This window comes from Rhincodon typus, chromosome 37, assembly GCF_021869965.1.
Source record: "Rhincodon typus isolate 14 chromosome 37, sRhiTyp1.1, whole genome shotgun sequence".
Classification (NCBI taxonomy): Eukaryota; Metazoa; Chordata; class Chondrichthyes; order Orectolobiformes; family Rhincodontidae; genus Rhincodon; species Rhincodon typus.
This window is the reverse complement of record NC_063368.1, coordinates 15,384,045-15,397,046: the sequence shown is the minus strand read 5'-3', so window position 1 is coordinate 15,397,046 and position 13,002 is coordinate 15,384,045. Positions and strand designations below refer to the sequence as shown.

At 46.4% G+C, this 13,002-nt stretch overlaps 1 protein-coding gene across 1 annotated transcript in view; it reads right to left on the bottom strand.

Annotated features, from left to right (window-relative positions):
* Window positions 1-12,318: 12,318 nt before the first annotated feature.
* The window catches only part of LOC109923349 (vesicular glutamate transporter 1), an 87,526-nt gene continuing 86,842 nt past the window's right edge, over window positions 12,319-13,002 (bottom strand). The window contains exon 12 of the mRNA XM_048617592.1: window positions 12,319-12,642. Coding sequence (XP_048473549.1) covers window positions 12,319-12,642 — 324 coding nt within the window. The remainder of the gene's footprint in view (window positions 12,643-13,002) is intronic.

Below are 13,002 nucleotides of genomic sequence, written 5' to 3'. Positions count from 1 at the left end.
GTTTATTGCACGATACAAGTTACGTTGATTTGTTAGGCATGATGTCTCCATGAGGAGCTCGTGCTAGACTTCCCCTTCTCCACCCACAGATTGTGTGACATCATTTAATTGGGTGGAGCTTTATGTAATTTCAACATTAACCATTTCAGAACCATTACCTTATACAACAGTGTATTACCATGCATCTGCTGCCCTTGCCCCTCGCGCTGGTGAAGATTAGAGAAGGTGCTATTGATGGAACCTTGGAGCATTAAAGCAGTGAGATATCTATCTAGAACTGGATTTTCACCTCCTGGAGTTTTCAGGATGTGGTGCAGACATGATTTGAAAATTATGGTCCCAGATTTCTGGATCATGATCCAATTTTCAAAGTGCTGACGTGGTTGGGGGGCATCTGGGAGTGGAAATGGGGGTGTAGAAATGGTGGGGAGGAATGGTTGGGTGGGCAAAGTAGGAATCCTTTCAGTTCCAACCCATGGTTTTTTTAATGCTACTGCGCTGGGTAAACTAAAGATTATCATTTTCAAAGGGGATTGTATTGAGTCTGAACGGTGTGATTCAGTTTAGGTCAGAACTGTTGGATTTGCCTCGGGCCAAGGGGAAAGTTTTTCGCTGATTTTGTAAATGATCAGGCTCTTGGGTGTCTTGTTACAGATCATGAGCATTCCCTCAGCTTTTCCCTCTGACCTCCCCCACACCCCTTCTCCTGCCTTTACGCTGCTGGCATTCCAAGGAGCTGCCTGCTCTGTATTGCATGGCAGCAGAAGGCCACATCATGGCTTCTGTCTGCCTTTACCAGGCACCAGGCAGGCAGCTTCCACGTCTTGGCAGTGCTCCGTGGCCATCAATTGGGTATCCTCTGCTCGGTGAGCACAGCTACATGGGTTCAGGAACCAAAGTCCATCTGGACATGGTCCCAACCTTTTATGTCCATCACTTGTGGGGAAGTGGTGTAGTGACCCAACAAAGCAGTTGGCGAATATTTAAATTCAATTTATGAATCTGGTTCTCAGTGATGGTGTCCATGACTGCCAGCGCTATTTATTGCAATAACCCATCTGGTTCGCTGATGTTCTTTTGGGAAGGAAATCTGCTGTTCTTATCCAGCCTTGCTTACATGTCACTCTTAATGGGTGTGACTGAGAAACAGTCTAGCAAGCCACTCCGTTCAAGGGCAATTATGGACGGGCAAAAATGTTGGCCTTATCAGTAATACCGACATCCCGTGAAATAATCAAATTAAGATTTATTCTGTTCCCCTCTTTGGTAGGAATGATAAAACACATTCCACAATTATTTTCTTTCTCTTTCACGTATTGCATACAATTTTTGTCCCCTTACTTGAGGAGGAATGAAGTTGTACAGGAGACAGTTCAGAGGAGTCCACAAGATTGATTCCAGATGTGAGGGTTTTGTCATAGGAAGAGAGATTGAGCAGTTTAGGCCCATATGCTCTTGAATTTAGAAGAATGTGAGGAGATCTAATTGAGGTGGGTAAGATACTGAAGGGAAGTGGCAAAGTAGACATGGAGAGGATGTTTCCTCATGTGGGGCAATCTAGAATGAGAGGTTATAGTTTTAGGATAAGGGATCGCAGAATTTAAACTGAAATGAGGAGGAATTACTTCTCTCAAAGAGTCATGAATCTGTGGAATTCATTCCCCCAGAGTGTGGTGGATGCCAGGTCATTGAGTAAGTTTAAGGAGGAGGTAGACAGATTTTTAATTCAGTAATGGGTTACAAAGAGCGAGCAGGAAAGTTGAGTTGAGATTAGCCATGTTCATATTAAATGGCGGAGCAGGTTTGAGGGGCTGAATTACTGACTCCTGGGTTCACTGGACACAAGTATTGCCATCAAGGCCAGAATTTGTTGCCCTTGACCAGAGGTAGCTTGCACAACCACATTGCTGTGGGTCTGGAGTCACATGTAGGCCAGCAGATTTCCTTCCCTAAAGAAACATTAGTCAACCTGATGTCTTTCTACAACAATTGTTGATAATTACTACAGTCACCATTATTGAGACTGGTTTTTTACTCCAAAGTTATTAATTGGATTTAAAACCCGCTATGCCATGGAAGGGTTTCAACCATTTTCTTCAGAGGATTCGCCTGGGGGCTAACATCAATGGCCCCTAGTGACTTTACTACCAGGCCTCACCCTCACCATCTATGCATCAGCTCTGAGTCTGAGTGGTCATTGCATGAGAATGAATTTGGGTGCGACGACTCCCAAAGTTGAGCAGACTGCTGGCACTTGCTGGCCTGCTCAGATGTCAAGGTCAGTCACTCAGTTGAGGTAACAGAGACTTCTGTTGAGCTCTGCCATCACTTTGTGTCACTGACTGCGTCTCTGTTGATTCAGCCCCCACAGAATGAGAGGCTCGGTAACCCCTCTCACATTACCATATCGTTCCTGATGTTAATCCATTTCCCTGCAATGTTGGGTACAGTTACTCCTCCCAAGATCACGTCTCTTCCGCCTCGCCCCTGTCCTCACATCTTCATGTTGAAAACAAAAGCACAAACATGAACAGGGAGTCGAAAGAATTAAAAGTTACGATGCAGAGCAACTCCCGACAAGCTTTGTTATGAAACAGTTGCTCAATAATTAAGCTGAGGTTAATAAACCTGGTGTTACGACAGCTTTATTCACTGAGCAGCTGGCACAACAAGCCTGACTTTGACCTTTGAACTCTAGGCGCATCTCAGAAACGTACATCAGGGACAGCAGAGGAGGCTCCTTTGATGTCCAACTCATGTTGCAGCCGCATTTGTATATGGGGCCATCAGGCATCTCTGGGATTTGATCAATAAATGATATGGAGCCCCTCATCAATCGTCAGTGTAATTACTGCTGTCATGGACCTCTTGGGAACCCTGGAGTCTTGACCCTGGGCCTACATCCTAGGAACAAAGAGGAATTCATCGAAATTTATTGCACTTCACGCCTTGTAATATGGGAAATTGCATTAAAATGTCTTGTTGCAGGTCTAAGCCGATTGAATTACTTATTCTCCAGGCCCCACTAAATCTTTTCTTAAGCAAGATCCGCCTACTTTCTCTCTTGCAGGGCTTCTGCCAAAGGAAAATCTAAATGACTGACTTTTTTTAAAAAATGAGTTCAACAACGTAATTAGAACTTTGGTTATTTCAACTTTGAGAATTTTGTATGTCTTTGTTTTTGTTTTGCTGAACAATTATTTTCACTGCTGAGCCCACCTTGGCAGGTCAGAGAGTCATACAGCGTGGAAACAGACCCTTCAGCCCAACTCATCCATCCAGACCAGGTTTCCTAATCCGAAGTAGTCCCATTTGGATGCAACTGGATCATACCTCTCTAATCTTTCCTATTCATGTACCCGTTCAAATGTCTTTTAAATGTTGTCATGTGAGACATCAGGTTATTAAGGAAATCCCTGTGAAAGAAAATAAATTCGTGTGGTAAAACTTACATGTTTCTTGTTCCTGGGTTCAGCTCCTGGTTTAAGAGAATTTGGCATTTTATGGGTGAGTTAACTGGAATGACTGGTTTGCAATGCAGAGTGACTCTAGTCAGTGCGTCGAGTATAGGAGTTGCGAGGTTATGTGCGGCTGTACAGGACATTGGTTAGGCCATTTTTAGAATTCTGTGTTCAATTCCAGTCAATTCAGGGCAGGACTTATACCCTTAATGGTAGGTTCCTGGGGGCTGTTGCCGAACAAAGTGACCTTGGATGGCATGTTCATAGTCCCTGGAAGATGAAGTCACAGATAGACCTCCGGATCCAACGCATCATCCTCCGACACTTCCGTCATCTGCAATCCGACCCCACCACCAAAGACATTTTTCCCTCCCCACCCTTATCTGCTTTCCGGAGGGACAACTCTCTCCGTGACTCCCTTGTCCGCTCCACACTCCCCTCCAGCTCCACCACACCCGGCACTTTTCCCTGCAATCGCAGGAAGTGCTACACCTGCCCCCATACCTCCTCCCTCACCCCCATCCCAGGCCCCAAGAAGACTTTCCACATCAAGCAGATGTTCACCTGCACATCTGCCAATGTGGTATACTGCATCCGCTGTACCCATTGTGGCCTCCTCTACATCGGGGAAACCAAACGGAGGCTTGGGGACCGCTTTGCAGAACACCTACGCTCGGTTCGCAATAAACAACTGCACCTCCCTGTCGCGAACCATTTCAACTCCCCCTCCCATTCCTCAGACGACATGTCCATCCTAGGCCTCCTGCAGTGCCACAACGATGTCACCTGAAGGTTGCAGGAACAGCAACTCATATTCCGCTTGGGAACCCTGCAGCCCAATGGTATCAATGTGGATTTCACAAGCTTCAAAATCTCCCCTCCCCCTACCGCATCCCAAAACCAGTCCAGCTCGTCCCCGCCTCCCTAACCTGTTCTTCCTCCCACCTATCCCCTCCTCCCACCTCAAGCCGCACCCCCATTTCCTATCTACTAACCTCATCCCGCCCCCTTGACCTGTCCATCCTCCCTGGACTGACCTATCCCCTCCCTAACTCCCCACCTACACTCACCTTTACTGGCTCCATCCCTGCCTCTTCGACCTGCCTGTTTCCTCTCCACCTATCTTCTCCTCTATCCATCTTCTATCCTCCTCCCCCTCTCTCCCTATTTATTTCAGAACCCCCTTCCCCTCCCCCTTTTCTGATGAAGGGTCTAGGCCCGAACCGTCAGCCTTTCTGCTCCTATGATGCTGCTTGGCCTGCTGTGTTCATCCAGCTGTACACCTTTTTGTCACAGATAGACAGGGTAGTGAAGAAGGCGTTTGGTACGCTTGCCTTTATTGGTCAGTGCATTGAGTACAGGAGTTGGGAGGTCATGTTGCAGCTGTAAAGGACATTGGTTAGGCCCCTTTTGGAATACTGCATTCAATTCTGGTCTCCCTACTGTAGGAAGGATGTTGTGAAACTTGAAAGGGTTCAGAAAAGATTGACAAGGATGTTGCTGGGGTTGGAGGGTTTGAGCCATAGGGAGAGGCTGAATAGGCTGGGGCTATTTTCCCTGGAGTGTCGGAGGTTGAGGGGTGACCTTACAGAGGTTTGTAAAATCATGAGGGGCATGGATAGGATGAATTGCCAAGTTCTTTTCCACTGGGGTGGGGAGTCCAAAACTAGATGGCATAGGTTTAAGGTGAGAGGGAAAGATTTAAAAGGGACCTAAAGGGCAACTTTTTCATGCAGAGGGTGGTGCATATATGGAACGAGCTGTCAGAGGCTGGTACAATTTCAACATTTAAAAGGCAGCTGGATGGGAATATGAATAGGAAGGGTTTAGAGGGATATGGGCCAAATGCTGGCAAATGGGATTAGATTAATCCAGGTCAATGTGGATGAATTGGACTAAAGGGTCTGTTCTGTGCTGAACATCTCTATGACTGTATGGCTGAACAACTTTTGTTCTCAACCTTTCCCCTCACTTCAGGCATGGTGGCTTTCAGGTTAAACCACTAACAGTCATCTTGCCGTAACGGTTTGGTAAGACTAAATTGACTTTACCCTTTCATTACATGTAAAGGTGTGCTTAATAGCCCGTCTGATGTTAGGTCCTTTTATTGGAATGTTCTGGAACAATTGTGTCCTGTAGAGTGACAGAATACATGTGTTCTGCACTAATTGTTACAACAACCTCAAAAGATTCTGTCGGAGTTTCTCATTCACTCTCAGGAAAATTCCAACTCCCCTCTCAAGACCCTTCTTATATTTGTTCCACTATATAGAATTCCAATGTCTAAACACATTCCTGCCCATTAAATTCCAATGGGCCAATCTGCCCTTCCAGAGTCCCAGGCTTAACCCCAGAGTTAGGCATTGGGCCTAAAACTGAGGATGTCTCTAAGCCACCCTTGGCCCTAATGTGAGCAAATCTAACCCCTGAGATAAACCAGAGATAACATAGTGTGGAGCTGGAGGAACCTAACAGGCCAGGCAGCATCAGACGTTTCAGGTCAGGACCCTTCTTCAGAAAACCAGCTCTTCTGGCCACAACCAGAAGTTTGACCTGACCGGTTCAATCATTCCGAGGAGACAATAAAATGATCTGTGCTTAGTATGGATTTTTTGAACCTCCCGCTGGCAAACCCCCTAAGTGCCTTCAGTCAGCAGGGGACCTCAGGGTAACCTGTTTCACAGGTAACACGGCCGAATGGTCAGTCCCTCACATGAAATCATAACAATTAGCAGCAAGCATACATAGCCATTTGGCCCATTGAGACTGCTCTGCCATTCAATAAGATCATGTCCTGATTGCAGTCTCAGCAGCGCTTTCTTGCCTGTCTCCATGACTTGTCGGTCAGAAATCTAACTCAGCCAAGAATACATTTCATGACCAAGCCTTCAATGCTGTCTGAGGAAGAGAATTCCTCAGTCAAATTACCTTTTCAGAGAAGAATTCCACCTCAACTCCTATCCTACGGTAGACCCTTTATCTACAGGCTGTGCTAATCTAGTTTTAGTCTCCCCAAAACAGGGAAGACCCTTAGTCATAATAACTCAAGATTTTGTATCTCTCAATAAGATTGCCTTTCGTTGATCTAAACTCCAATGAGTGTAGGTCCAATCTCACCCCCAGAATGCACTGCTGGCGGTGGTAGTAGAGTCAGATACATTAGGGACATTTAAGCGACTCTTGGATAGGCACATGGATGATAGATAAATGAAGGGTATGTAGGTTAGTTTGTTCTTAGAGTAGGATAATAGGTCGGCACAACATCGTGGGCTGATGGGCCTGTACTGTTCTATGCTCAAGTCCTTTCATCCTAGGAGTCAGTTGAGTGAGCCTTCTTGGAAGGTTTCTAAAGCAGTGATATCTCTTCAGAGACGGAAACTGTGCACAGTACTGTAGGTGTGGTCTCACCAAATGTCCTCACTGTTTCCACTTCATTACGTGGTATACATTCAGACAACACTGCATACAGGCAAGAATCCAGATTCTGATGGAGAGGATCATGTGTCAACACGAAATGAGTCCTGGGAACTAATGAATATGTCTCCATACTTTTATCAATTTTCCTGTACCTGATTGTCCAAACTTAAAAGTCCGGAAAAGAAATCACTACCCAAACGTTAGAGAGGAGTGAGAGAAAGAAATTGAGGGTTTTTTTTAATCGGCATGTGGCCTCACGATCCCATCTTTTATGCACTGCACCTTTACTGCTTTTCACAACATGCTCTGGTGATGTTGAATGGCATCTGACAAACAATCATGAAAACGTTACTTTTTAAGTAGTTTCCTTGTGCGATATTTTTATTCAATTTTCTTTGCCATGGTTTGTGAATAACAAAGGCATTATCGCAATTGGCTACGGGGGACGTGTGATGTGGGAGAAGGGGTGGGGGAGGGATTTGGTGAGTGCAAAGCGGCATACACAGAGCAATGGCATTTCAGCTGAGGCCAAAATACAATGAGGAGGGCGAAGAGGGAGGAGGGTAGCAGTGAACCAGGATTCTGTTTCTACCAGGATCAGAAGGAGACCATTCGGCTCTTTCAGCCTGTTCCTCTATTGAATCGGTTCTCAGCTGATCTGAATCTCAATTCTATTGAACCCAACTTTGTTCAATTAAAACCCTGAACTGGAATAAACATTTATGATTTGTTTTGATACCGCTTGGGGATGGCATTCGTTGGCAGGTTGGTTGGGATGGTAGCTGGTGGTATACTCTGCTAACAGGCAGTTTGAATTCCTTTTATGTTTATTGCTGTGCCTCTCACACCGTTCTCTCGTTACATTTCCCCCTTTGTGTGTTCTTCTCCTCCTTCACTGTCAAACGTTTTGTTCGATCTTCTTCGATGTGAGTTTTATTCCCTTGGTTTAGGTGTTTCAAGCTGACTTTCTGGGCTCTTGTTACTTTGGAGAATGGGATGTTTGCTTCTCTGAGGAACTTCTGAAAAACTCTCCTTGACTTGTTTTGTTTTATTTGTTTCATTGGATTTGGCCGTTGCTGGCTGGGCCAGCATTCAATGTCCATCTCTCATTACCCAGAGGCCACTTAAAGATCAGCCATATTGCCGAGGGTCTGGACTCACACATAGGCTACAGAAAGTAAGGATGGTTGATTTCTTTCCCTAAAGGGAACTAGTGATCCTGATGGGATTTTTTCTCACAATCAACAACAGTTTCATGGTTATCATTGTTCTAACTTTTTAATTCCAGATCTTAGTGAATTCAAATTTCACCATTGACCATGTTGGATTCAATCAATGTTCCTTGAACATTGACCTGGGGTGAGTCCTGTGACATTACCGTTTTGCCATCACCACTGCCACTGTGACCGCCTCTCTAAGCTCCTGCTAATGAGTTGCCTTTGTATTTGCACTTTGAGAAGTCAAACAATCTGACTTCTTGCTTCTCTGGCACTTCTGACTGTGGGTTGGGTCATTGGGCTGGGATGTGTGTGTGTGGGAATTCCATAAATATTACATGTCATTAACCAGTTCCACTGTAGTCTCCAGGTTAGTTGAGACCACCTTCCAAAATCTGTAACCATCACCATCTTTAAGGACAAGGGCAACAGATTAATGGGAACACCACCCCTTCAAGTTCCTCTCTAAATCACACACCATCCTGACTTGGAAATATATTGCTGTTTCTTCACTGTCACTGGGTCAGAGTCCTGGAAATCCCTTCCTAACAGCGTAGTGGGTGTCCCGACAGTACATGGGCTGCAGCGGTTCAAAAAGCAGCTCACCACCATCTTCTCAAGGGGCAATTAGGGATGGACATTACTGATGCTGGTTCAGCTAGTGACATCCACTTCCCGTGACAGAATTAGTGAATAGTGTTCATATATCTCGGATAAAGTGACTACACTCACCAATACTTCCTTAGCCATGGAACATGTTGGAATATCCTGAGTCTATGAAACAATATAGAGAAATGCCACCCCCAACTTCCCCCTTTCCCTGCACAATACAGCAGTTAGGTTTATTTCAAATGTTCTTGGGGTGGATCTGCCACATCTTATCCTCTACAAATGTGAGGTTACCTTAAACTCTGCCCTGTCTTAACTTACACTGAGCCCCACTTACTTCTCACCGACAGTGCTCACTGGCTAACTTTGGCTCAATCTCAAGCAATATTTTGATTTTGAAGTTGTTTTTATTCATTCACAGGATGTGGATGCCCCTGGCCGGGCCAGCATTCATTGCCTATCCCCAATTGCCCAGAGGACAGTCGAGAGTCAGCCACATTGCTTAGGGTCTGGAGTCACATGCAGGCCAGGCCAAGTGAGGAGGGCAGATTTCCTTCCCTGAAGGACATTAGTGAACCCTTGTCAATCTTGTTTACCAATTACTTCATGGCCTCACCTCTCTCTCATTCTGTAATCTCCCTCCAGCCCTACAAACCTACAAGATGTCTGCACTCCTAAAATTCCAACCTCCCAAGCTTGTCATATTTTAATTGCTCCACCCTTGGTAACTGCAGGTGCCTGGGCCATATGCTCTGGAATCCTCACCGAAACATCTCCACCTTGTGTTACCCCTTTAAGATATTTCTTAAAGTCTACCTCTTTGACCAAGCTATTTGCACATCTGACTTAATCTCCTTAAGAGGCTCAGCATCATACTTGTTTTACAACACTCCTGCTTTTAAGGGACCTTTAAATAAGTGGAAGGTGCCGTATAAAAATAAGTTGTTGCACAGCGGCATGGTGAGTTGATAGGCAGGAGCCTCTGTCTGGAAGTCTGTTAGACACTGTGGCATGACAAGGGACAATAGAAATCATTGAATCCCTACTGTGTGAAAGCAAACCATTTGGCCTGCTGAGTTCACACTGACCCTTATCTCATCCTATGCCTGTAAACTCACTTTTCCCGTAGCTAATCCTTCTAGTCTACACATCCCTGGAAACTACGGGCAATTTAGCATGGCCAATCCACCCAACTTGCACATCTTTGGACTGTGGGAGGAAACTCACACAGACACAGGGAGAATGTGCAAACTACAAACAGACCGTCACCCAAGGCTGTGAATTGAACCTGGGTTCCTACCGCTGTGAGGCAACAGCACTAACCACTGAGCCACCATGCCATTTACTGGTAGATCCCAGTTCTAACATTGGAGGCAGCACTGGGACTGATTCACTGGAGGGTCCAGCAACAGTGACGTCTCATGCCTACTCTGGAATGTGGAACACACAGGAGATTTACGTTGTGGTCATTTAGTATTTAAGACATTAGCCTCTTAATGTGGGAGGAGGCAGAGTTAGGGAGTCAGGTATCCATGGGGGAATGAGAGAACTTAAATGAAAAGGAACAAACATACACAAACGTACAGTCATATACATACACTCTCAAAGTCCCTGTCCGTTATAATGTCTAATTGCAAGGGAAATTTGGTCCCCAATATTGGCCCCCAGGTACTTGGAGGTATCAGTCATCATCAGCTATCAGTTCAACTCAAATTCCCTACACAGCAAAAGTGTACCTACACTGGACTGAAGGTCACATCTACCTTCCCACATCCCATGAAAGATTAACAGAGAGATCTTCTCCGTAGCACAGCACGATCTCCTTCCCTGTCACGGTGTTAGGAGAAAGGGGAGAGAAGTGATGGACAGTGTAACGTGTGTCCATAGCGCTGTTCCTTTCATCTCACTGTGAATGTAAAAACAGCAGCGCTGTCTGCTCAGTGGAGTTTCCCAAACCTTTACTTTGTGAGAAAACACACTCAGTCAAAATCCTGGCATTGCTTCTACAACAGCACTGTGGGGTTGTATGTGGTCTGCTGTAGTTCGAGTACAGGAGCCTCCCCACTACATTCTCAAGGGTAATAAAGGGGTAGGCAACAAATGACGGACTGGCCTGTGCCCTTTGAACAAATGTGAATAAAAAACAGAAGAGGAAACCATGGCATCAGCCACAATGGACAGGGCAGCAAGTGTAGGTCTTGGAGAGCCCAATTTCCCTTGTAAGGGGAGGTCACAGTGGGTTTCAGGGGATGGGGTGGGCAAAGAAACCATGTACTTCACTTCAACACTTGCCCTCATTTCTAGAGAGGGGTGGGGGGATGGAGTGTCCTTAATCGGGAGGTGTGCTGGCAGTGTTGCATGTGAATCAGCTTTGATTGCTCCATCTCCATTGCCACAACTACCTGGGAGGTACATCAGGGCTCACTCACTGGGGTGCAGGAGAGGCCACTGACCTCGGGCTGAGGGCTGGGGGCAGGGCCTCTGTGCTTTTTTTCAAAAATTCACTCTCAGGATGTGGGCTGCACTTCTGCAGATTCCCAATTGCCCAGAGGGCAGGTAAGAATCAACCACATTGCTGTGGGTCTGGAGTCAGACTAGGTAAGGATGACAGATTTCCTTCCTTAAAGGGCATTAGCGAGCGGATTTTTCCAACAATTTCCTGATCATCATTAGACTTTTTGTTTTTAAGAAATCAAATTCAAATCCACCATGGCAGGGTTTGAACGTGGACCCCAGAGCAGTACCTGGATCACTAGGTTAATAGTCGAACAGCAATATCACTATGTCATCATCTTCCAGTTTCTCAACCTGTGTAAACACACATGCACAGTCACACACACCCACACACACGCACAGTCACACACACCCACACACACGCACAGTCTCACACACACAGAGTCACATACACCCACACCAATACCCATACATAGTCACACACATCCACACCCACACACAGTCTCTCTCTCACACACAGTCACACAGACTCTCTTTCACACACACACACACACACACACACACACACACACACGTCATTAGAATGAGGGTCTTTTACCTTGCTTGGGATGCAAAGTAAGGTGGAGTTCCCCCTTTAAACACTTGACTTGGGCCAGACCGTGTGATTTCTGTCCCTGCCTCTTGCTTAACGCCATCCCTCCTTTTGCAATCGCTAATCCCTGTCCTCTTCCACCTCCCACCCAGAACAACGAAGGGAATTAAATACAGGGGAGAAGCAGTTAGGACAGGAAGGGGTATGTTATGAATCAATGGAGAGAGACAAACGGAGCTTTCAGCTGAAAGTGGCCTGGCACGTTAATAAGGAACAAATTACTCCCACAAGCAGTCTTTCTTGGCTGTGCAAACACACACACACACACACACACACACACAAAGTCATTGGAATAGAGGGCCTTTCAAACCTTACATGGGGTGAAAAATAAGGTGAAGTTCCCCTTTAAACAATTGGCTATTTATATACATTAGTTTCTACCATGCCTCCTCCACAAGACTCAATGCCCGCGGAAGTTTCAGTTGATAATGGGGAGGGGAGGGGGGCTTGGTGTATTATTGTGTGAGCTGTGTCTCCCCACCCCTAAGCCCTAAGACCCAGCCCCAGCTCAGGATAAGTCTCTGTCTTGGACACTGCCGTACATGTACGCATCTTTGCCCTGCTCCTGGACGAACTCCTCTTTCTTATCCCACTCGCTGGTCCATCCACCGTTGGTGATGTTGGTGGTACCCGTGGTACCGTAGCTCCCGTAGCCATCCTCCACCTCGGCCGCCAGCTCGTCTTCGTACATGAAGCCGCATTTCTCATCGCTGAGCTCCTCGGGTTCCGCCCAGGGCTGCTTCTCCCCCGACGCGAAGATGCCGTAGAATATCACCCCGGCGTAGTGAACCAGGGAGGCGATCAGGAAGACATACTGCCACTCCTCGCGGGTCTTTTTGTGTGACAGGAGCCAGCGTGTCAAAAAGAGAGAGAGAGAGAAAAAAAAACCAAACACGATGGCTCATTAGAAGAGGCTCAGAAAACAACCTTGCAGACTCCCACGGTGGGACGCTTCGGCCGAGAAATTAACCACGTCAAACAACAGATGGGAGAGGGTTAAAACATAATCACTAGAATTGTAGAATCCCGACTGTGTGGAAGCAGGCCATTCGGCCCATCGAGTAAGGCCATCCCACCCCCTCCTACCCTATCCCTGCATTCCCCATGGCCAATCCACCCTAACCTGCCCATCCCTGCACTCTATGGGGCAATTTAGCACGGCCAATCCACCCTAACCTGCCCATCCCTGCAC